Source organism: Bufo gargarizans, chromosome 5, assembly GCF_014858855.1.
Source record: "Bufo gargarizans isolate SCDJY-AF-19 chromosome 5, ASM1485885v1, whole genome shotgun sequence".
In the NCBI taxonomy this organism is placed as follows: Eukaryota; Metazoa; Chordata; class Amphibia; order Anura; family Bufonidae; genus Bufo; species Bufo gargarizans.
Window position 1 is genome coordinate 20,638,278 of NC_058084.1, and position 26,657 is coordinate 20,664,934.

The following is a 26,657-nucleotide window of genomic DNA, read 5'->3' on the forward strand; positions in this document are numbered from 1 at the left end:
TCCACCTACACCGCCACATCAACCTACACCGCCACATCCACCACCTCCTCAACCTCCTACTCCTAGATCCAGATTGTTATTTAAATTTTTTCTGTATTTTACGGTATTTTAAGTCATTTCCCTATCCACGTTAGCAGAACAGTTGCCATGCTCTTAAGAACAGTTTGATGCCTTTTGCAGCCCTCTAGCCCTTTCCAGGACTATTTTAGAGCCATTTTAGTGCCCAAACGTTTGGGTCCCCATTGACTTTAATGGGGTTCGGGGTCAAGTTTGGGTCCCGAACCCGATTTTTTTTTTCAAGTTCGGCCGAACCTGAACATCCAGGTGTCCGCTCAACTCTAGTCATCAGGACTGTGTGTACAATACTGTATGTATGGAGCAGTCATCAGTACTGTATGTATGGAGCAGTCATCAGTACTGTGTGTACAATACTGTATGTATGGAGCAGTCATCAGTACTGTTTGTAAGGAGCAGTCATCAGTACTGTATGTGACCAAACGCCTGTCAGTTTCATTACTGATCCCTTTTTACACAAGGCAATGTGCTGCAAACCAGCTTCTGGGTTTGAATACTTGCATGTAATTTTAAAATTTGGTTAACTCACTGATCATTAAATGAAATCTGTATAGCACCACCTGCTGTTTGCTCTTTTTCTTCTCTGTCCATCTCACTGAGGTGGACGCACATGCTCAGTTCCATTCTTCAATTGCCTTCTGAGCTGTTATAGCAGAAGAGCTGCAGCACGAAGGACTTGCCTCCTGAACGGTGATAAAAAAAAAGAGTCGCAGCAGAAAGGACACCCTCCCTGAGCTGCAGTAGAAAGGACACTCCAATCTCAGTTATTATAGGGCAAGAGCTGCAGCAGAAAGGAAATGTCCCCTGAGAAAGGACTCGCCCCCTAAGCTGTCAGCTTGATATAAATTTAGCAGAGTAATTAATGGCGAGCTCTCTGGATCCATGCTGAGGTACAGGGCTGGTTCTAGCAGTTGGCATAACCCCTTTAATGCCCGCATAAGCAAGGAACTAAAGTTCATGTGAATATTTGGCAAATTATTGGCCTTAAAGGGGCGCTGCAGCTTTTTAACACAGTTTGGCTCCCCCTCTAACTCTGGAGCTGCTCCCGCTGCTCGGTTCTGACTCCTTCCGTCCACAGCTCTGCTCACTGCGCTGTGTAATCTTCTGGCCCCTCCAGCCAGTGACTGTAGCCATTAGCTGGAGCGCCCCGACACGTGACCCATATCCATGCCGGAATCTTACAAGCAGGGACTTGACAGAGAACACAAAAGGTGGTAAAAGCTGGGGGGACCCCTTTAAAGCCATGTTCACATTTGTGTATTTTGGTCACTATATATCTGGAAGATCAGCACATCCTCCAGGTTGTCCTAGTTGTGGCTTACAAATCTTGAAGCAAACTACACAACAAAAGTGTGAATGAGGCCAAATTGGCCGTGCAATGTCTCTTCTCTGTGTGAATTCTTCGATGAGATTCAAAAAGTGATTGCCTTGTAAAACATTTTACACATACACAACGTCAAAATGTCTTCTCCCCCGCATGACGTCGCTCGTGTTTAACAAGACTTGATCTATTCGTAAAGCATTTCCCGCACACTGAACATGAATATGGCTTCTCCCCTGTGTGAATTCTCTCGTGTTTGGCAAGGTCTGATTTATTAGTGCAGCGCTTCCCACACACTGAACACGATAACAGCTTCTCCCCCGTGTGAATTCTCAAGTGTTTAACAAGACTTGATTTACCCGTAAAGCACTTTCCACAGAGTGAACATGAAAATGGCTTCTCTCCTGTGTGAGTTCTCTCATGTATAACCAGATTGGATTTACCCGTAAAGAATTTCCCACACACTGAACACGATAACAGCTTTTCCCCTGTGTGAATTCTCTCGTGTATGACGAGACTCGATTTATCCGTAAAGCACTTCCCGCAAAGTGAACATGAAAATGGCTTCTCTCCCGTGTGAGTTCTCTTGTGTATAACAAGATGTGATTTCTGGTTAAAACATTTCCCGCACTCTGAACATGCAAATGGCTTCACCCCTGTGTGAGTTCTCGCATGTGTCACAAGGTGTGCTTTCTGGTAAAAACACTTCCCGCACTCTGAACATGAAAATGGCTTCTCTCCCGTGTGAATTCTCTGATGTTTCACAAGATTGGATTTTTTGGTAAAACACTTCCCGCACTGAGGACATGAAAATTGCTTCTCTCCTGTGTGAATTCCTTCATGCGTTACAAGATTTGACTTATCTGTGAAACACTTCCCACATTCTGAACACGGAGGTGGCTTCTCCCCTGTGTGAATTCTCTGATGTTTAACGAGAACCGTTTCCCAATTAAAACATTTCCCACATCGAAAACAAGAATTCTGGTTCTCTCCCGTGTGGCTTCTCTCATGGTGATCGAGGCCTGATTTCTCAGTAAAGCATTTCCCACATTCAGAACAGGAGTATGGCTTCTCCCCTGTGTGAATTCTTGTGTGTGTACAATGATCGGAGCTTGCCTGAAACCTTTCATCTCCTTCCTGACCAATTTGCATGAAAACAGTCTGTGATGGGTCGGGAGAAGGTTCCTCATGATTATGGGGAGTATATGAGGGATCGGAATGGTGGACTGCTGGACGTACATTAAAGGGAGTGAGATTTTCTTCTGAAGGGTGTTCCATGATATCTTCATCTTCTTCTTTACAATTCAGAGACAACAGGATGTTTTCTGTTAGGATTAAAATGAATTTTGTGATTATTATTCCAACCCACAAAGTAAAAAAAAAAAAAAAAAAAAACCATATAAGGAACTTAGGTCAGCACGACGATCTTCGCCATGACACACGGTGTACGACTGGAAATTGTGATATGCTGCATGCAGCATAGTGAAAGTGAATAGAGTCTTAAGTGCGACACTACAGTCACAAGAAATCCAACCAAAGAAGATAAATCATCCACGGCACTCACCAAAAATCTTCACGGCAGCCGTTACTGGAAAGTGCTTATGTGCAGAAAGACGCGGGGATACAAACTCAGTGTTAAGTCCACGGTGCGTTCTCAAGGCCTGAAGTAGTGTCGCAACTCCATTCACCTTCACTATACTTCGAGGCACATGAGTGGGGTTGCAACCAAGATCGCCCTGTAGGCCCAGCCTTAAGCTTTAATCAGATGAGCAGTTTTTTTGAACCAAAGCCAGTCTGGATCCATTGTGAGAATGCAGAAGTGTGGATTCTGGCCCGTGATCTGCCTCCCACTGTTATCAGTAGGAAACCTGTGCAGTAGTTTATACACATTATGGAAAAAAAATGTGCTGTTACACTTCTTGGTGTGAAAACCACATCAGTTTTTGGTTTTACGTGGATTCACGAGAAATAGGATGTAATGTGACGTAAGGACCTACATTTCTCCTTTCAGCTGCATCCACTTATAGCTTTTGTTTAAAAACTGCATAAAAACTTGCACCTGTGATTCCAGCCTTAAAGGGGTTCTCCAGGCTTTTACTTTTAATGGCCTATCCTCATGTTTCGTGTGCATACTTCAATTTGTGTCATGCTGGTTTCATCTTCTATACGAGACGTTGCCTCATATTTCAAAGATAAAATTGACAAAATCTGTGAAAGCTTCAAACAAGCCCCACCGCCCCCTACACAGCTGCCCAGTGGTCTTTCTACATAACCCAGTTTACCACTGTCACAGAAGAAAAGCTCTGACCCACTTGCAATTTGGCTTTAGACCCAATCACTGCACTAAAACTGCCCTAACCTCCTAGACCTGTCCTCTGCCTTCTACATTACTCTATGCGCCTCCTCCTAGACCCATCCTCCACCTTCTACATTACTCTATGCGCCTCCTCCTAGACCCGTCCTCCACCTTCTACATTACTCTGTGCTCCTCCTCCTAGACCCGTCCTCCACCTTCTACATTACTCTGTCCTCCTCCTCCTAGACTCGTCCCCTGCCTTCTACATTAATGTGCTCCTCCTCCTAGACCCGTCCTCTTCCTTCTACATTACTCTGTGCTCCTCCTCCTAGACCTGTCCTCTGCCTTCTTCATTACTCTGTGCTCCTCCTCCTAGACCCGTCCCCTGCCTTCTACATTACTCTGTGCTCCTCCTCCTAGATCCGTCCTCCACCTTCTACATTACTCTGTGCTGCTCCTCCTAGACTCGTCCTCTGCCTTCTACATTACTCTGTGCTGCTCCTCCTAGACCCGTCCTCTGCCTTCTACATTACTCTATGCGCCTCCTCCTAGACTCGTCCTCTGCCTTCTACATTACTCTGTGCTCCTCCTCCTAGACCCGTCCTCTTCCTTCTACATTACTCTGTGCTCCTCCTCCTAGACCCGTCCCCTGCCTTCTACATTACTCTGTGCGCCTCCTCCTAGACCCGTCCTCTGCCTTCTACATTACTCTGTGCTGCTCCTCCTAGACCCGTCCCCTGCCTTCTACATTACTCTGTGCGCCCGCTGCCTGGGGTAACATTGGATTCTGCCCTGTCCTTTAGACCCGTCCTCTGCCTTCTACATTATTCTGTGCTCCTCCTCCTAGACCCGTCCTCCACCTTCTACATTACTCTGTCCTCCTCCTCCTAGACCCGTCCTCTTCCTTCTACATAACTCTGTACTCCTCCTCCTAGACCTGTCCTCTTTCTTCTACATAACTCTGTGCTCCTCCTCCTAGACCCGTCCTCTTCCTTCTACATAACTCTGTGCTCCTCCTCCTAGACCCGTCCTCTTCCTTCTACATAACTCTGTGCTCCTCCTCCTAGACCCGTCCTCTTCCTTCTACATAACTCTGTGCTCCTCCTCCTAGACTCGTCCTTCACCGTCTACATTACTCTGTCCTCCTCCTCCTAGACCTGTCCCCTTCTTTCTACATTACTCTGTGCTCCTCCTCCATCAAGACCTGTCCTCTGCCTTCTACATTACTCTGTGCTCCTCCTCCTAGACCCGTCCTCTGCCTTCTACATTACTCTGTGCTCCTCCTCTGCCTTCTACATTACTCTGTGCTCCTCCTAGACCTGTCCTCTTCCTTCTACATTACTCTGTGCTCCTCACCCTTGACCTGCCATTGGCCTTTGACACATTCGACCACTCTCCTCTGAAACAAAACCTCTTTTCGGCCCTCTGCTGGACCCTCTTGTACCTCACCAACAGAACCTTCAGCGTTTCTCATTCATACACTACCTCCTCATCACACACCCTCTCTGTTGGTGTCCCTCAAGGCTCTGTCCTGGGTCCCCTACTTTTCTCCATTTATACATTCGGCCTGGGACAACTCATAGAGTCCCATGGCTTCCAATGCCACCTCTATGCTGACGACACTCAATTACCTCGCCGGCCCAGATGTCACTTCCCTCCTATCCAGAATCCCAGTGTTTCTTCATTCTTCTCCTCCCGCTTCCTAAAACTCAGCATGAAGAAAACTGAATTCATTGTCTGACCCCCATGTCCCTCAGCCCCTCTACCTGACCTGTCCATTACAGTTAATAGCACAAAGCTTTCTCCAGTCCCGCAAGCCCGCTGCCTGGGGTAACATTGGATTCTGCCCTGTCCTTTAGGCCACACATCCAAACCTTCACCTCCACCTGCCGATTTCAAATCAAAAACATATTTTGTATTTGCTGCTTCCTCACCCAACTAAATGATGCTACATGTCCTTGTCATCTCCTGCCTGGACTACTACAACATCCTCCTCTGTGGCCTCCCATCTAGCACTCTCGCTCCCCTCCAATCTATTCTCATCTCCGCTGCACGGTTAATCCACCTCTCCCCCCGTTTCTCCTCTGCCTATCTCTTCCCAGGCTCCCCATTGCTCAGCAAATTCAGTTTAAAATATTTACGACATACAAGGCCGTCCACAACCTGCCCCCTCCTTATATCTGTGACCTGCTTTCTCGTAATCTCCGATCCTCACAGGACCTCCTGCTCAGTTCTCCTCTCATCTCTATGTGTAACCCCCTCGATGTACATGGAATTATTAATAGTAATAATAATACAGGATTCAATGAGATTCTAAGCTTTGGGGATCTCTGAATGATGCAGTAATTTTACATTTTAGACGTTTGGCACACGCGTGTGCGCTGCACAGTGATTAGAAGATGGAGGATCCTGGACCCGGATCATGTGACTGGCTTTAGCCCGCTCCATTGGTTGCTTTTGATTGTAAAGTTCCTATTTTCCTGTTTTCTTTTAGGCTCGGAATAAGCTCCGTATGTGTTTAACGCATCAGCAAAAGGACGTCATGTGGTGCTGGACCCAACAAATCTTCTTTAACCTGAGGTCTGCGCTGCCTCAAACTCTGCCACGGGACCTGGTATCACTGCTGGCTTTGGGGGAGATGTATCTTTTGCTTTAAGATGGCCCCTCACCTTAAAGGTGTCATCCCACGACAATGATTTATCACCTGAACATCGAATAGGTGATAAATATCAGCTCGTCGGGATCTGACCATTGACTGGGCCCCCAGCGACCCTGACAACATGGGGTCCCCTCGGTGAATAGAACAGTATTGATCCACCGCTCCATCCACTTCTAGGGGACTGACAGAACTGTGTGCACTGCCGCCTCATGTAGTGGGGACTCGGGACCCCTCATTCCAGTGATAACCTCCTTTAGAAGCCTCTGAATTCGCTCTGTGAGTCTATTATTCCATACCTGTGGTCACATCTGCCGCCATGCTGCTCATACACGGGGAATCGCCCATCATCCTCTCGTCTTCATCCTCCACTTTAATATTAGTCAGATCGCCCCCCTGTAAAAATTCAGTACAGATACGGCAGGCCAGGAGGAATCTAAGAGAACCACATAAGAGACCCCCACCATCTATGACACCTCTATGACCGCAGGACCCCCCTATATAGATGTGTATAGGGCTCAGCTCCATCTACCTGATGGTTCTCTGGGACCTTCTCCTCTGGACAGCCCTGGGAATACAGAGGACGGGGACATCTCTCGGAGGGATTCCTTTCTATCTGTCCACCTGTTGGAAACACATAGATTGTTAGGTGTGATGATCAGATGATGGGAGTAGTATCTGAGTGACCCTCAGAACAGGCATTCACGTCTCCTCCTTACACTGCTGATTGGCTATTAAATCCGTCTCCCCCTCTTCATCTATAACCACAACCTTAATATCCAGGAGATCTTCCTCCTAAACAGACAAGAAACCTGTAAAATGATCTTTGATTCAATCCACTTAGGGTCAGATGTTGGAGTCACCTACCTGATGATTCTCTGGACAATGCTGGGAGTACAGAGGACTGGGACATCTCCCTGGTGGACGTTTCCTAATGGATCCATCTGTGGAGACACAAGCCCTGGTGACTACGTGACCTCCTGCCTAGAGATCAGATGCTTCTGTCACTTCTAGGTTCAGTCAATGTTCTGCTCATACAGTAACCCCACAGAGAAACCTCTGGCCTGGGGCTGCAGTAATGTCCATGAACGCTGCTTTCTCTCCTTTCTCAGGAGAAATCCATGGTGAGCAGGTGGAGAAGACTCAAACATTAACTGTAAAACACCATGAGGGAGATGGCCTCCAGGAACCCTGAACACGTCCATCATCCTCATCATCAACGGCTTGGGGAAGACCCTTTTCTGTTCCTCCATGACTGGGCGCCAGTGCACGAAGCAAGCTCCATAATGGTGTGATTCAGGGGTGTCTGGTCTGGAAGAGAATGACCGTCCACACACAGCCCCGACCTGAACCCCATCCAACACCAGAATGGAGGCCGCGAGCCCGGCCCTCTCCTCCATCAGTACCTGACCTCACAAATGTTATTTTGGATAAAAGGGGCAAACATTTCCACAGACACTCTGCAAAATCTTGTAGAAAGCTTTCCCAGAAGATCAGGGGGGGGGGGGGACAACTCCATATTACTATCTATGGGTGTAGAATGGGAGGTGGAAGGTCATGAAAGCTCCTGGAGGTGGAATGTGGAGGGGTCAGAACTTCTCCATATGGTGTAACTTGCAGCAAGAGTTGCTTTTTCAGCATTTTTACTAAAATGAGAAATTCATCTATAAATAACGGCTGATGGCGGAACGTAACGTTCAGCTCCTCCTGTAACAAGCACGGCCTCGCATACATCAAAGCATTAAAAAAATGTTACTCAAGGGGTTGAGCAGCGCAAAGCAGGAGCCAACACTGACCCCAGGCAAGTATTGTGGCTGTGGAGCCTCCACGGACGATGATCCGGTGATGCCACCTTCTCCTCCAGTCACATACAGAGAGTTTTATCTTTTCTGCTTGGGGAGTGACTAGAGAATCAGAGACATGAAGGGCAGGGGGAATACTGGAGCGTCACCGTGCTGGACTCCCACCACCAGGATCTGCCCACATCGCGCCGGGGACGGTTTCCCATTGTACATACAGTACAGACCAAAAGTTTGGACACACCTTCTCATTCAAAGAGTTTTCTTTATTTTCATGACTATGAAAATTGTAGATTCGCACTAAAGGCATCAAAACTATGAATTAACACATGTGGAATTATATACATAACAAAAAAGTGTGAAACAACTGAAAATATGTCATATTCTAGGTTCTTCAAAGTAGCCACCTTTTGCTTTGATTACTGCTTTGCACACTCTTGGCATTTTCTTGATGAGCTTCCAGAGGTAGTCACCTGAAATGGTCTTCCAACAGTCTTGAAGGAGTTCCCAGAGATGCTTAGCACTTGTTGGCCCTTTTGCCTTCACTCTGCGGTCCAGCTCACCCCAAACCATCTCGATTGGGTTCAGGTCCGGTGACTGTGGAGGCCAGGTCATCTGGCGCAGCACCCCATCACTCTCCTTCATGGTCAAATAGCCCTTACACAGCCTGGAGGTGTGTTTGGGGTCATTGTCCTGTTGAAAAATAAATGATGGTCCAACTAAACGCAAACCGGATGGAATAGCATGCCGCTGCAAGATGCTGTGGTAGCCATGCTGGTTCAGTATGCCTTCAATTTTGAATAAATCCCCAACAGTGTCACCAGCAAAGCACCCCCACACCATCACACCTCCTCCTCCATGCTTCACGGTGGGAACCAGGCATGTAGAGTCCATCTGTTCACCTTTTCTGCGTCGCACAAAGACACGCTGATTGGAACCAAAGATCTCAAATTTGGACTCATCAGACCAAATCACAGATTTCCACTGCTCTAATGTCCATTCCTTGTGTTCTTTAGCCCAAACAAGTCTCTTCTGCTTGTTGCCTGTACTTAGCAGTGGTTTCCTAGCAGATCTTCTACCATGAAGGCCTGATTCACACAATCTCCTCTTACAGTTGTTCTAGAGATGTGTCTGCTTCTAGAACTCTGTGTGGCATTGACCTGGTCTCTAATCTGAGCTGCTGTTAACCTGCAATTTCTGAGGCTGGTGACTCGGATGAACTTATCCTCCGCAGCAGAGGTGACTCTTGGTCTTCCTTTCCTGGGGCGGTCCGCATGTGAGCCAGTTTCTTTGTAGCGCTTGATGGTTTTTGTGACTGCACTTGGGGACACTTTCAAAGTTTTCCCAATTTTTCGGACTGACTGACCTTCATTTTTAAAGTAATGACGGCCACTCGTTCTTCTTTACTTAGCTGCTTTTTTCTTGCCATAATACAAATTCTAACAGTCTATTCAGTAGGACTATCAGCTGTGTATCCACCTGACTTCTCCTCAACACAACTGATGGTCCCAACCCCATTTATCAGGCAAGAAATCCCACTTATTAAACCTGACAGGGCACACCTGTGAAGTGAAAACCATTTCAGGTGACTACCTCTTGAAGCTCATCAAGAGAATGCCAAGAGTGTGCAAAGCAGTAATCAAAGCAAAAGGTGGCTACTTTGAAGAACCTAGAATATGACATATTTTCAGTTGTTTCACACTTTTTTGTTATGTATATAATTCCACATGTGTTAATTCATAGTTTTGATGCCTTCAGTGTGAATCTACAATTGTCCATAGTCATGAAAATAAAGAAAACTCTTTGAATGAGAAGGTGTGTCCAAACTTTTGGTCTGTACTGTATGTCAAGCTGACATCCACCACATAAAGTCACGGAGCGGCACACACTGGCCGTACAATCCCGTAACATACACTGTACAGGATAAGTTTTTTGTAGGAAGCCTCTGTATGGAAAAGCGTCGCTCATCACACGGAAAACTCCTTTGGGATCTATCGGCCCTCGGGGAAATGTAGGGCTGTAACGTGGTGTGGAGCACCCACATTATAAACCATCGCTTGTGGTATTAAAGGCGGAGCTCCAGGGAGAAGTGGTCGGTAAAAATGGCTCCCCTGCCGCCCTCATTCTGCCGCTGCCCACGCCACCTTCCTGTCCCACGGGAGAGGCCCGGGCAGTGACTGGCTGATGGGAGCACAGACCACTGGGGACACAGGAGACAGACTAGGAACGGCAGGGGACCAGAGAGGTGACGGTTCTTTTATTTTTTAACCCACTCTGAGCCAGATCTCCTCTTACCTGGTGATGGTACAGGCCGGGGCGTCTCCATCATGGCCTCCTTGTACAGGTCCTTGTGTCCTTCTATATACTCCCACTCCTCCATGGAGAAATAGACAGTGACGTCCTGACACCTTATAGGAACCTGACAACACAATGACACTGTCATCACCCAGACCCCTCCAGTGCTGTTACTGGAGAATTTCCCAGCATTCCCAGCAGTGTCACCTCTCCAGTCAGCAGCTCCATCATCTTCTGGATGAGTTCTAGGATCTTCTGCTCGTGTATCAGGGGGTGAGGCTCAATGATGGGGGTCCTGCTCCGCCCTCCTGACTCCTGGATGATGGGAGTCACACAGTCTGCTGATGACTTCTTTACTATGGTGTAGTCCTGTGGAGGGAGGACATATCATCATAGAGACCGAGTAACGGCACTGTCCCTCATCCCCCTCAGGCATGGAAGTATCACTCCTGACCTGACACCATGGAAGACTTCCATCATCACACTGTGGAGTGACCCTCAGATCCTCCTGGAGACCTGAGCTCCATGATCTACACTTCCTACCACCTTGTCTTTGCTGACTATATCAAGAAGCAATTTACGGCAGCCATCAACTCCACGCCTGTTCATGGCCTGTAATGTTCAAGCTGATTAACCCTGTAACAAACGGGAAAAAACGGACGAACGTTCATCCATTTCAGACTGATCCAGGTGAAGGCCAAAGACCCTCAGCAGGTAGAAGCCAATGTACCACATCTTATGTAAAAAAAAACCTGCCCCGACTCCAAATCCGGAAATCAGAATAACTCCCCTGGATCAACTCCCCCTGTAATATTATCACACTGCAGACAAGTGACTTCCGGATCACAACCTCCTCTGGCAGAGAGTAAAACAGTCTCCCATAAATATTACCCATGCTGTGCCTCCTCCGGGATGGCGGAGCCCAGATGAAGGCTCGCCGAAACGCGCGTTGGGGTTGGCTCCTTCCCGGAGGAGGCACAGCATGGGTAATATATTCTGCCTTGATGATTGATTATATTGATATAATTTCATCGGAACTTTAACTTTTCTTACCACCATGTGGAGCAGTATGGCCAGTGTCCTCTGGAGAGGTCGCCTCGTCCCTGCACTTGTTCTGCTTGTTTTACAAGTAATGTTCTATGAATCATGTTCAATAACCTGGCATTGTATGTCCATGCCGTCTGCTGGCTTTCTAGTAGGTTTTATAGTTGATCTTGCCATAGGCATGCGTTTAGGTGGAGATAATTATGGATTTTGTTGCGGTGTTAGGTATAGTCACTGCTCTTACAGTACAGAGTCCATAGTCTCACTGCTCTTACAGTACAGAGTCCACAGTCTCACTGCTCTTACAGTAAAGAGTCCATAGTCTCACCGCTCTTACAGTAAAGAGTCCATAGTCTCACCGCTCTTACAGTACAGAGTCCATAGTCTCACCGCTCTTACATTAAAGAGTCCATAGTCTCACTGCTCTTACAGTAAAGAGTCCACAGTCTCACTGCTCTTACAGTAAAGAGTCCATAGTCTCACTGCTCTTACAGTAAAGAGTCCATAGTATCACTGCTCTTACAGTATAGAGTCCATAGTCTCACTGCTCTTACAGTACAGAGTCCATAGTATCACTGCTCTTACAGTAAAGAGTCCATAGTATCACTGCTCTTACAGTAAAGAGTCCATAGTATCACTGCTCTTACAGTAAAGAGTCCATAGTCTCACTGCTCTTACAGTATAGAGTCCATAGTCTCACTGCTCTTACATTATAGAGTCCATAGTCTCACTGCTCTTACAGTATAGAGTCCATAGTCTCACTGCTCTTACAGTATAGAGTCCATAGTCTCACTGCTCTTACAGTAAAGAGTCCATAGTCTCACTGCTCTTACAGTAGAGTCCATAGTCTCACTGCTCTTACAGTAAAGAGTCCACAGTCTCACTGCTCTTACAGTACAGAGTCCATAGTCTCACTGCTCTTACATTATAGAGTCCATAGTCTCACTGCTCTTACAGTATAGAGTCCATAGTCTCACTGCTCTTACAGTATAGAGTCCATAGTCTCACTGCTCTTACAGTATAGAGTCCATAGTCTCACTGCTCTTACAGTATAGAGTCCATAGTCTCACTGCTCTTACAGTATAGAGTCCATAGTCTCACTGCTCTTACAGTATAGAGTCCATAGTCTCACTGCTCTTACAGTAACGGAAATCCTCCGTCCAGGCCACACTCCGGCCCTCTGCTTCTGGGTACAAGGTGCCTACTTACCTCCTCATGGCTCCTACAACATGACTATTGGTCACATGACACATCACTCACCATATTGGGGTCTGATCTTCAGGTTCTCCGTCACTTGGAAGGTCTGGAGGCCGTTCTCCAGGACCCCAGACTCTTCCTATCACTTCCTATGATGGATTCTCCTTCCCGATGTCTGACTTGTTACAGAATACAATAAAGAGGAGAGAAATCTAGAAAAGTTTACCTCTCCGCTCAGCAGGGAGATGATCTCCAAGGTGAGGTCTAATATTCTTCTGCTGATCTCCTTCCTGTCCATCCTTGGTGGTCATTCAGGAGAAGAGGAGAGAACTGGAGGCTTCTAGTACTGCAGGCGCCTTTACGAGAAGAGGAGAGGAAATCATCCAGGGGACAAGACCAGGTGTCACCTCAAGAACCGCACTTCCTGAGCCTGGAGGGGCCCCGCTTCTCAGAACCCCCACTACATGGATTCCAGGGGCCCCAACATGGAGATTTATAAATGTCTATAGACCCAGGTGTAGGACCTGCAACTCCAAGGAGAACCGGGGTCTCCCAACCCGTCCTGTGAGGCAGAGACCGCATCCAGGAGAAGAATGAGGCGGCCGTGCAGGTTCAGGAGCTCCAGGTAGGTGGACACTTCATTCTCCATCTGGACGCTCTGGGGGCCCCGCCAGGGAGGTTGGAGGTCTCTGGGTTTCCCCATTCCTGTACATTCCAGAGCACATATTCATACAAAGAGGTTCTGCGGCAGCTGAGGTTTTCATTATATTTAAAGAGAACCGGTCATATACTCCCTGAAAAGTACAGTGCGGTGATGGTGCAGGCGGCCTGGCGATTGTGCCCCTGACTGCAGCGGACGCCATACTGCTGCTGAGGCTGGGATCGGAAGAAGAAGAGAGCGACCAGCGGGACGGCCATGAACGACGAGACCCCAGGTGCAGAAACGGAAGGAAGGCGGCGGATGCGGTGCTGAAGTTAGTGGATATTAGTATCGGGGGAGGGGACAGCGGTCATACAGACGACATCAACAACATTACGGCAGCTTCCGAATAAATCTGGTGCAACTGCAATGACCGGTCAGGAATCGGCGCCATGTTCAGGCTTTCCTTCTAATAACCGACTACAGCCGCGGGGCACGCCCACATTTCCACCACTTTTCTAACTTGGCGAGTGACGAGAGAAAAAAATCACAAAGTTTCGCGCAAATCTGTCACAAAAATGTTTTAGAACAGTTTAGACTAAAAACTGCAGCAAACTGCTGAGTACCCGGGGGCCGCGCTGAATCCACTGACTTTAATGTCAGCGTTCGCTGAGCGTCGCGGGATCTCTCCATCTGCGCCATTTTTATAAACTTGGTGAATTTTGGAATCCAGCGGCGCTCCTGTTTCATGGCGGATGAGATTTCTCTGCAGATTTCCCCTCAGGCCTCTTGCACACGACCGTATGGAATTTTCAGTATTTTGTGGTCCGCAAAAACGGATTTGCAAAAAATACAGATGACGACCCTGATAGAACAGTCCTATCCCTGTCCGTTATGCGGACAATAATAGGACATGTTCTATCTTTGAACGGAAAAACGGAAATACGGAAACGGAAGGCATACGGAGTACCTTTTTTTTTTCTCGGATCCATTGAGATGAATACTTACGTAGACGGAACGCAAAAAACAAAATGTAAACGGAAGAAAAAAACGTTCCACAGTAAATCCACCAATTACAGGTCTGAACCATTCACGGATTTCTGTGTCTCTCAGGCCTCCTGCACGCGAATGTGTGCGCCCCGTGGCAGCAGGCCGCAATGCACGAACACTGACCGCGGGGCAGCCGCAGCAGATCGCAGACCCATTCACTTTAATAGGTCCGCGATCCGCCCATTCCGCAAAAAGATAGGACATGTTCTATCTTTTTGCTAAAAGGAAGTACGGAACAAAACTCCACGGTAGCAGTCCGTAGTGCTTCCGCAGTGTTCCGTTCCGTGCTTCCGTTCCACATCTCCGGATTTGCGGACCCACTGAAGTGAATGGGTCCGCATCCGTGACAGAACGGCACCCGTGTATTTGGGGTCCGCAATACGGCAACAGGCAGCACAGGCCTTAGGTCTCTTGCACACAAACGTATTTTTGTTCTGTATCCGTTCCGTTTTTTTTTAATCCCGTATATGGAACCATTGATTTCAACGGGTCCGCAAAAAAACGGAAGTTACTCCATGTGCATTCAGTTTCCGTATGTCCGTATTTCCGTTTCGTAAAAAAATAGAACATGTCCTATTAGGCTTCATTCACAAGTCCGCAATTCTGTTCCGCGTTTTGCGGACCCATTCATTTCTATGGAGCCGTACGATGTGCAGCCCGGATCCAGAAACGCGGACCCGCACTTGCGGACAAGATTAGGCATTTTCTATTAAGTGCCGGCGATGTGCGGTCCACAAAAAGCTGGTGTCCGTGTTTTGCGGATCACACGGATGTGTGAATGGACCCTTATGGTCCACATTACTTTCTATTGGGTCCAGCTGTTCTGTTCCGCAAAATACAAAATGCACACGAACGTCATCCGTACTTTTTGTGGATACATTTTTTGCGGACCACAAAATACATCTGGTCGTGTGCATGAGGCCTTGGGGGGGGGGACCTGCAGTTTTGCCATCATGTCATCAACTGTGCAAAAAATGTAACAGAACTGCACAACACGCCTCCTGCAACCTCACCTCAAGGCCGGATTCACACCTGGCGGTTTGCTGCTCCTTTGCTGCAGGTTCTAGCACACATACCGCACCTGAACCGCAGCGGATACATCTGAATGGTTAAAGGACCTGCGGAGATGTCACAGTCATGTGATCCGTACATGAGGGGGCGGAGCTTAGCAGTGGCGCGTGTGATAGGTTGTGGCCTAAGGACCTGGGAGGATCCAACGATCATGTGATCAGTCACATTAGGGGGCGGGGTCTGGTGAGCAGGCGCTGCTGTGTGAGGCTTGTATGGAGAAGTGAAGATGTCAGTGTGGGAGCCAGAGAAATGCTGGGGGTCGTAGTTCTCCCTTCTTATACCCCCTAGATGAAATGTCCTGTGATATCACATAATAGCCTGGACATGATGGGAGTAGTAGTTCTATAGCCCCTCTCTGAATATCCCATAACAACAGGCTGCACATGCTGGGAGTTGTAGTTCTCCTATACGCCTCCCTGTAATGTGCTCTGACATATAATAACAGGTTGCACAGTCCTCTCCTCTTATACCTACTCCCTGTAATGTCCTCTGGTATCACAAAATAAAATGCTGCAGATGCTGGGAGTTGTAGTTCTCCTATACCCCTCCACTGTGTCCTGCCCATCAGTGCCTCCTCAGCTCTGCTGCACCATTGCCTCCTCAAATCTGCTGCACTATTGTGTCCTCAGCTCTGCGGCACCTTTGCCTCCTCAGCTCTGCGGCACCTTAGCCTCCTCAGCTCTGCTGCACCATTGCCTCCTCAGCTCTGCTGCACCATTGCGTCCTCAGCTCTGCTGCACCATTGCGTCCTCAGCTCTGCTGCACCATTGCCTCCTCAGCTCTGCTGCACCATTGCCTCCTCAGCTCTGCTGCACCATTGCCTCCTCAGCTCTGCTGCACCATTGCCTCCTCAGCTCTGCTGCACCATTGCCTCCTCAGCTCTGCTGCACCATTGCCTCCTCAGCTCTGCTGCACCATTGCCTCCTCAGCTCTGCTGCACCATTGCCTCCTCAGCTCTGCTGCACCATTGTGTCCTCAGCTCTGCTGCACCATTGTGTCCTCAGCTCTGCGGCACCTTAGCCTCCTCAGCTCTGCTGCACCATTGCCTCCTCAGCTCTGCTGCACCATTGCCTCCTCAGCTCTGCTGCACCATTGCCTCCTCAGCTCTGCTGCACCATTGCCTCCTCAGCTCTGCTGCACCATTGCCTCCTCAGCTCTGCTGCACCATTGCCTCCTCAGCTCTGCTGCACCATTGCCTCCTCAGCTCTGCTGCACCATTGCCTCCTCAGCTCTGCTGCACCATTGCCTCCTCAGCTCTGCTGCACCATTGCCTCCTCAGCTCTGCTGCACCATTGCCTCCTCAGCTCTGCTGCACCATTGCTTCCTCAGCTCTGCTGCACCATTGCCTCCTCAGCTCTGCTGCACCATTGCCTCCTCAGCTCTGCTGCACCATTGCCTCCTCAGCTCTGCTGCACCATTGCCTCCTCAGCCCTGCTGCACCATTGCCTCCTCAGCCCTGCTGCACCATTGCCTCCTCAGCTCTGCTGCACCATTGCCTCCTCAGCTCTGCTGCACCATTGCCTCCTCAGCTCTGCTGCACCATTGCCTCCTCAGCTCTGCTGCACCATTGTGTCCTCAGCTCTTCTGCACCATTGTGTCCTCAGCTCTGCGGCACCTTTGCCTCCTCAGCTCTGCGGCACCATTGCCTCCTCAGGTCTGCTGCACCATTGTGTCCTCAGTTCTGCTGCACCACTGCCTCCTCAGCTCTGCGGCACCATTGTGTCCTCAGCTCTGCTGCACCATTGTGTCCTCAGCTCTGCTGCACCATTGTGTCCTCAGCTCTGCTGCACCATTGTGTCCTCAGTTCTGCTGCACCACTGCCTCCTCAGCTCTGCTGCACCATTGTGTCCTCAGCTCTGCTGCACCATTGTGTCCTCAGCTCTGCTGCACCATTGTGTCCTCAGCTCTTCTGCACCATTGTGTCCTCAGCTCTGCGGCACCTTTGCCTCCTCAGCTCTGCGGCACCATTGCCTCCTCAGCTCTGCTGCACCATTGCCTCCTCAGCTCTGCTGCACCATTGCCTCCTCAGCTCTGCTGCACCATTGCCTCCTCAGCTCTGCTGCACCATTGCCTCCTCAGCACTGCTGCACCATTGCCTCCTCAGCTCTGCTGCACCATTGCCTCCTCAGCTCTGCTGCACCATTGTGTCCTCAGCTCTTCTGCACTATTGTGTCCTCAGCTCTGCGGCACCTTTGCCTCCTCAGCTCTGCGGCACCATTGCCTCCTCAGCTCTGCTGCACCATTGCCTCCTCAGCTCTGCTGCACCATTGCCTCCTCAGTTCTGCTGCACCATTGCCTCCTCAGCTCTGCTGCACCATTGCCTCCTCAGTTCTGCTGCACCATTGCCTCCTCAGCTCTGCGGCACCATTGTGTCCTCAGCTCTGCTGCACCATTGTGTCCTCAGCTCTGCTGCACCATTGCCTCCTCAGCTCTGCTGCACCATTGCCTCCTCAGCTCTGCTGCACCATTGCCTCCTCAGTTCTGCTGCACCATTGCCTCCTCAGCTCTGCGGCACCATTGTGTCCTCAGCTCTGCTGCACCATTGTGTCCTCAGCTCTGCTGCACCATTGCGTCCTCAGCTCTGCTGCACCATTGTGTCCTCAGTTCTGCTGCACCACTGCCTCCTCAGCTCTGCTGCACCATTGTGTCCTCAGCTCTGCTGCACCATTGTGTCCTCAGCTCTGCTGCACCATTGTGTCCTCAGCTCTTCTGCACCATTGCCTCCTCAGCTCTGCGGCACCTTTGCCTCCTCAGCTCTGCGGCACCATTGCCTCCTCAGCTCTGCTGCACCATTGCCTCCTCAGCTCTGCTGCACCATTGCCTCCTCAGCTCTGCTGCACCATTGCCTCCTCAGCTCTGCTGCACCATTGCCTCCTCAGCTCTGCTGCACCATTGCCTCCTCAGCTCTGCTGCACCATTGCCTCCTCAGCTCTGCTGCACCATTGCCTCCTCAGCTCTGCTGCACCATTGCCTCCTCAGGTCTGCTGCACCATTGCCTCCTCAGCATTGCTTTTCCACTCAACAGCTTGAGCTTTGTTGCTGTATTCCACTGGATCGACACTGCTATATCAGACTGTGGTTCAGCTGAGTTGACTCTTTGGCTCTGCTGCTCCAGCACCATCCCTGAGCCTCAAGAGCTGCTCTTCTGGACAAGCTGCTCACAGGATCCTCCTCACCAGGTGAAGAGCAAGAACATGTAATATACACAACTCCTGGAGCCGGCAGAACGGGCACAGAGGGCATCACTAAGCAGCCGCACAGTCATGACCTGGACACCAAGCACACGCAGAAGGACCGGTGGGAAACGTTCAAATGTAAACCGCCTCTGGCGCCGCCTGCTGGAGAGTCAGCGTCTGACCCTGAAACACATCTGGAGACAGAACGTAGTATTATAGCCAAGCCAGTATCTCATCTGCAGACCGCTGTTTTTAGGGTGAAATAGCGCTAATTTACCTCTTTCCCCATTAGGTCTTTGCATTACCTCTGAAGCCTCATTCACACGTCAGTGATTTTCATCAGTGATTGGAGCCAAAACCAGGACTGGAGCCTCCACAGACGTAAGGTGTAAGGGCTCTTTCACACTTGCGTTGTTCTTGTCTTCCAGCATAGAGTTCGGTCGTCGGGGCTCTATGCTGGAAGAATCCTGATCAGTTTTATCCCCATGTATTCTGAATGGAGAGAAATCCGTTCAGGATGCATCAGGATGTCTTCAGTTCCGGACCGGAACGTTTTTTGGCCGGAGAAAATACCGCAGCATGCTGCGCTTTTTGCTCCGGCCAAAAATCCTGCACACTTGCCGCAAGTCCGGATCCGGAATGAATGCCCATTGAAAGGCATTGATCCGGATCCGGCCTTAAGCTAAACGTCGTTTCGGCGCATTGCCGGATCCGACGTTTAGCTTTTCTGAATGGTTACCATGGCTGCCGGGACGCTAAAGTCCTGGCAGCCATGGTAAAGTGTAGTGGGGAGCGGGGGAGCAGTATACTTACCGTCCGTGTGGCTTCCGGGGCGCTCCAGAGTGACGTCAGGGCGCCCCACCCACATGGGTGACGTGATCGCATGTACACGTCATCCATGCGCATGGGGCGCTCTGACGTCAGTGTAGCGGCTCCGGGAGCCGCGCGGATGGTAAGTATACCGCTCCCCGCTCCTACTACTTTAATAGCGTCCTGGCTGCCATAGTAACACTGAAAGCATTTTGAAGACGGATCCGTCTTCAAATGCTTTCAGTTCACTTGCGTTTTTCCGGATCCGGCATGTAATTCCGGCAAGTGGAGTACACGCCGGATCCGGACAACGCAAGTGTGAAAGAGGCCTTAGGGAGAGATCGTCTCCTGTTCTGTGTTTAACATAGAAACCTAGAATGTGTCGGCAGATAAGAACCATTTGGCCCATCTAATCTGCCCAATATACTGAATCCTATGGATAGCCCCTGGCCTTATCTTATATGAAGGATGGCCTTATGCCTATCCCATGCATGCTTAACCTCCTCCACTGTATTTGCAGCTACCACTTCTGCAGGAGGCTATTCCCTGCATCCACTACTCTCTCAGTAAAGTAATACTTCCTGATATTACTATTAAACCTTTGCCCCTCTAATGTAACCCTATGTCCTCTTGTAGCAGTTTTTCTTCTTTTAAATCTTCTCTCCTCCTTTACCGAGTTGATTCCCTTTATGTATTTAGCAGTCTCTCTCATCTCCCCTCTGTCTCGTCTTTCTTCCAAGCTCTACATGTTAAGGGCCGCATCTGGTTTTGGCTCAAAATCACTGACGTGTGAATGAGGCATAAGACTCCTTATGTCTACTAGGCGCCCTCCACAAGGTCCTGAAGGCCTCTGACCCAGCAGTGGTGAGGGGCAATCAGATGGGGTGCTGGCTTAGCTATAATCCTACATTACGTCTCAAGGCTTGCGTGTGCTTCCAACAGGTGGCGCTATAGGCACAGTTTTCTCTTTTAGAAAGCTGCAGAGAACGCCAGCAAAACGAATTGTATGTGAAACCAGCCGCCTGCAGATGACTCCACAGTGTACACGATGCTGGAGCAGGTCTCATGGTTGGCCCTCTCATGGTTGGCCCTCTGATATGTCACATTGTCCTGGTGCTCAGCCCGAGGGGGAAGGACTGACATACAGTAGTTGAAATCTTCGGGGCCTCAGATAAAGACTTAAAAGCGCATTAGACTCCGCAGTGCCGCAGACAACAGCTAGCAGAAGACACGCCGGTATTACAGGCAGTGATGTCCTCCGTGGCATGGAGCAGAGCGATCGCTATGCCATCTCTCATCCCTGGCAGGGCAGCGCTGTGCCCGCGGCACCATTATCATCCTTAACTATGCTTAAAAATCACAATTGCCTGATGACCGAGACCACGGCCGACGCTTCACTCCTCTCCCAGGACCTCGTTCACGGCCGACGCTTCACTCCTCTCCCAGGACCTCGTTCACGGCCGACGCTTCGCTCCTCTCCCAGGACCTCGTTCACGGCCGACGCTTCACTCCTCTCCCAGGACCTCGTTCACGGCCGACGCTTCACTCCTCTCCCAGGACCTCGTTCACGGCCGACGCTTCGCTCCTCTCCCGGGACCTCGTTCACGGCCGACGCTTCACTCCTCTCCCGGGACCTCGTTCACGGCCGACGCTTCGCTCCTCTCCCAGGACCTCGTTCACGGCCGACGCTTCACTCCTCTCCCGGGACCTCGTTCACGGCCGACGCTTCACTCCTCTCCCAGGACCTCGTTCACGGCCGACGCTTCGCTCCTCTCCCAGGACCTCGTTCACGGCCGACGCTTCACTCCTCTCCCAGGACCTCGTTCACGGCCGACGCTTCACTCCTCTCCCGGGACCTCGTTCACGGCCGACGCTTCGCTCCTCTCCCGGGACCTCGTTCACGGCCGACGCTTCGCTCCTCTCCCAGGACCTCGTTCACGGCCGACGCTTCGCTCCTCTCCCAGGACCTCGTTCACGGCCGACGCTTCGCTCCTCTCCCAGGACCTCGTTCACGGCCGACGCTTCGCTCCTCTCCCAGGACCTCGTTCACGGCCGACGCTTCGCTCCTCTCCCAGGACCTCGTTCACGGCCGACGCTTCGCTCCTCTCCCAGGACCTCGTTCACGGCCGACGCTTCGCTCCTCTCCCAGGACCTCGTTCACGGCCGACGCTTCGCTCCTCTCCCAGGACCTCGTTCACGGCCGACGCTTCGCTCCTCTCCCAGGACCTCGTTCACGGCCGACGCTTCACTCCTCTCCCGGGACCTCGTTCACGGCCGACGCTTCACTCCTCTCCCGGGACCTCGTTCACGGCCGACGCTTCACTCCTCTCCCAGGACCTCGTTCACGGCCGACGCTTCACTCCTCTCCCAGGACCTCGTTCACGGCCGACGCTTCACTCCTCTCCCAGGACCTCGTTCACGGCCGACGCTTCACTCCTCTCCCGGGACCTCGTTCACGGCCGACGCTTCACTCCTCTCCCAGGACCTCGTTCACGGCCGACGCTTCGCTCCTCTCCCAGGACCTCGTTCACGGGCGACGCTTCGCTCCTCTCCCAGGACCTCGTTCACGGCTGACGCTTCGCTCCTCTCCCGGGACCTCGTTCACGGCTGACGCTTCGCTCCTCTCCCAGGACCTCGTTCACGGCCGACGCTTCGCTCCTCTCCCAGGACCTCCTTCACGGCCTACGCTTCACTCCTCTCCCAGGACCTCCTTTACGGCCGACGCTTCACTCCTCTCGCAGGACCTCCTTTACGGCCGACGCTTCACTCCTCTCCCGGGACCTCGTTCACGGCCGACGCTTCGCTCCTCTCCCGGGACCTCGTTCACGGCCGACGCTTCACTCCTCTCCCAGGACCTCGTTCACGGCCGACGCTTCGCTCCTCTCCCAGGACCTCGTTCACGGCCGACGCTTCACTCCTCTCCCAGGACCTCCTTCACGGCCGACGCTTCACTCCTCTCCCAGGACCTCCTTTACGGCCGACGCTTCACTCCTCTCCCAGGACCTCGTTCACGGCCGACGCTTCACTCCTCTCCCAGGACCTCCTTCACGGCCGACGCTTCACTCCTCTCCCAGGACCTCCTTTACGGCCGACGCTTCACTCCTCTCGCAGGACCTCGTTCACGGCCGACGCTTCACTCCTCTCCCGGGACCTCGTTCACGGCCGACGTAAAAATAAATGAATGTATGACAACTCAAAATGTGCAGTAGTAATAAAAGAATGTGAAGCGCATGTAGGATGATAGCGGTAATATCAGGATAGATATACTCATGGCAGAAGAAGCAAAAATCACTGAAAAAAAGATAAAAAAACAAAGATAAAAACATCCTGCACGATATGATAAATAAATATGGGGATGTGCATTCCTATATAATGTACTAAGACAATAGATGCCAACATTATACATGGACCAAGCGCTCACTCCGATATAAAATCCGAAAACACATCTGTGCCCACCTACCCCATCTGTGCCCGCCTACCCCATCTGTGCCTGCCTACCCCATCTGTGCCCGCCTACCACATCTGTGCCCGCCTACCACATCTGTGCCCACCCAACACATCTGTGCCCGCCTACCCCATCTGTGCCCACCTACCCGTGCCTGTCACAGAAGGCTCATGCACACGTCCCTGATAGAACAGTCCTATCCTTGTCTGTAATGCGGACAATATTAGGACAGGTTCTATTCTTTTGCAGAACAGAAATGCGAACATATGGAAACGAAATGCACACAGAGTAACTTCCGTTTTTTTTTGTGTAGACCCATTGAAATGAATGGTTCCGCATACGGTCCGCTAAAAAATGGAACGGACACGGAAATAAAATAAGTTTGTGTGCATGAGGCCTAAGAGGTAAAAATTACAACAGCAACGTAGCAGGTGTAACCAAGCCGAGTGCACATGACCGAGGATGATGAGCGGACTGGTAGTAGTACTAGAGCCAGTGTATAGACTGTGAAATGGGCTCAGCATGTCACGTGGGATAGCGGTACAAATAGCGATCACAGGTCGGCACGTTATCACCTACAAATGTAGTACCTCAATGTCAGCAAATCCAAGGGGTTATAGGGTGAGCGACACTTATATGCATAATGGAAACGCAGATTGTACGATGGAATTGGCCCCCACGGGGTTTAACACTCACACAGTTGCAAGAAAAAGTATGTGAACCCCTAGACCATGGATGTCAAACTCATGGCCCTCCAGATGTTGCAAAACTACAACTCCCATCATTCTCTGAAAGCTGTAGTATGCCCAGGCATGATGGGAGTTGTAGTTTTGCAATAGCTGGAGCGCCACGAGTTTCACATCCCTGCCATAGACTAATGACATCTCCAAGAGCTAATTGGAGTGAGGTGTCAGCCAACTGGAGTCCAATCAATGAGATGAGATTGGAGGTGTTTGTTACAGCTGCCCTGCCCTATAAAAACACACACCAGTTCTGGGTTTGCTTTTCACAAGAAGCATTGCCTGATGTGAATGATGCCTCGCACAAAAGAGCTCTCAGAAGACCTACGATTAAGAATTGTTGACTTGCATAACGGTGGAAAGGGTTATAAAAGTATCTCCAAAAGCCTTGCTGTTCATCAGTCCATGGTAAGACAAACTGTCTATAAATGGAGGACGTTCAGCACTGCTGCTACTCTCCCTAGGAGTGGCCGTCCTGTAAAGATGACTGCAAGAGCACAGCGCAGACTGCTCAATGAGGTGAAGAAGAATCCTAGAGTGTCAGCTAAAGACTTACAAAAGTCTCTGGCATATGCTAACATCCCTGTTAGCGAATCTACGATACGTAAAACACTAAACAAGAATGGATTTCATGGGAGGATACCACAGAGGAAGCCACTGCTGTCCAAAAAAACATTGCTGCACATTTACAGTTTGCACAAGAGCACCTGGATGTTCCACAGCAGAACTGGCAAAATATTCTGTGGACAGATGAAACCAAAGTTGAGTTTGGAAGAAACACACAACACTATGTGTGGAGAAAAAGAGGCACAGCGCACCAACCTCAAAACCTCATCCAAACTGTGAGGTATGGTGGTGGGGGCATCATGGTTTGGGGCTGCTTTGCTGCGTCAGGGCCTGGACTGATTGCTATCATCGAAGGAAACATGAATTCCCAAGTTTATCAAGACATTTTGCAGGAGAACTTAAGGCCATCTGTCCACCAGCTGAAGCTCAACAGAAGATGGGTGCTGCAACAGGACAACGATCCAAAGCACAGAAGTAAATCAACAACAGAATGGCTTAAACAGAAGGAAATCCGCCTTCTGGAGCGGCCCAGTCAGAGTCCTGACCTCAACCCGATGGAGATGCTGTGGCAGGACCTCAAGAAAGCGATTCCCACCAGACATCCCAAGAATATTGCTGAACTGAAACAGTTCTGTAAAGAGGATCGGTGAAGAATTACTCCTGACCGTTGTGCACGTCTGATCTGCAACTACAGGGAACGTCTGGTGGAAGTTATTGCTGCCAAAGGAGGTTCAACCAGTTATTAAATCCAAGGGTTCACATACTTTTTCCACCTGCGCTGTGAATGTTTACATGGTGTGTTCAATAAAAACATGGTAACATTTAACTCTTTGTGTGTTATTAGGTTAAGCAGACTGTGATTGTCTATTGTTGTGACTTAGATGAAGATCAGATCACATTTTATGACCAATTTGTGCAGAAATCCATATCATTCCAAAGGGTTCACATACTTTTTCTTGCAACTGTATATGTTGTATCTGAAGCTGTAGAGAAGGGTGAGTACATAGTCACATGCATACACACTGGTTGTACAAGTGCCCAGAACCTCATGATTAAATTGGCAGCCAAGAGGTTAAATGGATGTACTGTTCGCTCTGTCTACAGCTTTATATCATACTACGTAGTGACAGCAGCGAGTAAAGACAGACATAACCGGAGGGTAAGTATGCAGCGAGTAAATAACCGGAGGGTAAGTTTGTAGCGAGTAAATAACCGGAGGGTTAGTGTGTAAGGGCTGCCGCGCCGCTGGATGAAAAGTGTTCATTAAGACTATGAGAGCCGTGGGGATTTCAGTGAAGGCCCAGGAGACGCTGGTAACTGTGCCCCGCGCAGCAGCACGCCTCATGTCACAGGCATGTAAGGTCCACCTCACTGCAGGAGGGGCAGAGAGAAGGCAACAGCCTGACGGGAGAAAGGAAGGGGGGATCTGCTGGATACTGACACAGAGAGGACCTCCATATGTGACAGTCTGCTGCAGGCTATGTGTATAACCATGTGCTGCCCATTACATCTATAGGCGTGCACTACAACATCCAGCATATCTCAAGCCATTAGAGAGCAACATAGGACGGCTGAAACATTGCTGCGCATGCGCCAGAGCCGTCCTGGACAGCTCAATAAGAAATTATTTATTGAAAACAACCTTGGTCCTAAGAGGTTAAAAGCTCGTCCTCGTGGAGATGAAGTAGCAAAGCTTCCAATGTTGGAGAATGGAACCCACTTTTGAGGTCCGCACCATCAGACTCTTCCGCCCATTCCCCCTGCAACTGGCTGCCGTCTGACGCCCCCCACCAGTTCCTGGATCACTTTGCAGCCCCCATTTCTCACTTCTAAATCACCAGCTCTTATTATGGGTGCTTTAATATCCCCGATCTGATCTCCCCATCGGCCTCTCTATAACCTCCTCTCTCTTAACGCAGCTCTTGGCCTCTCTCTTTATATAACCTCCTCTCTGGGCCTCTCACTCTCTTTATATATAAACTCTCTCGACCTGTCTTTCTATAACCTCCTCTATGGGCCTCATTCTCTCTTTCTATAACTGTCACGGTCTCTCCTGTGACAGGGGTCAGAACTCAGAAGATCTAGGAGACTGGCTGCACGTGATGTGATCTGACAGCCTCTCTGGTTTCACTTGCTTCTCTGTTGTTGCTGGGTATGACCGCACCTCTGGTCATTCCAACTCCTCTATTTAGTCCAGCATCACCCATCATGCTATGCAGTTGATAGCTCCTTTCGGATGTTGGAAGTGCTGGTGTTGGTTCTCCTCTGAGTTCCTGCTCATCCGCATACTTCAGAGTTAAGTGTCTTTGCTTTATTTCTTGTTTGTTGTTTTTCCCTACCTTTTGGTATTAGGCCTGAGGGAGTCTCCTGTTCCTTCAGCTGGGAAGGAACAGGTCATCTCTTGTCCTGACACTATTTCCAGGGCCCTAGGTTCCAGTGTACGAACATTCCTACCATCAACGTCTGTTCATACTG

General features: G+C 50.0%; 1 protein-coding gene across 1 annotated transcript; it reads right to left on the minus strand.

Annotated features, from left to right (window-relative positions):
• Positions 1-230: 230 nt before the first annotated feature.
• On the minus strand, positions 231-12,965 carry LOC122938253 (zinc finger protein OZF-like). The gene is made up of 8 exons (XM_044293637.1): positions 12,910-12,965; positions 10,650-10,811; positions 10,443-10,566; positions 7,216-7,292; positions 7,068-7,143; positions 6,881-6,972; positions 6,648-6,744; positions 231-2,721 (listed from the first exon to the last, which is right to left on the minus strand). The coding sequence occupies exons 2-8, from the start codon at positions 10,671-10,673 to the stop codon at positions 1,532-1,534; spliced, it is 1,680 nt and encodes a 559-aa protein (XP_044149572.1). The 5' UTR covers positions 10,674-10,811; positions 12,910-12,965; the 3' UTR covers positions 231-1,531.
• Between the last annotated feature and the right edge of the window lie 13,692 nt (positions 12,966-26,657).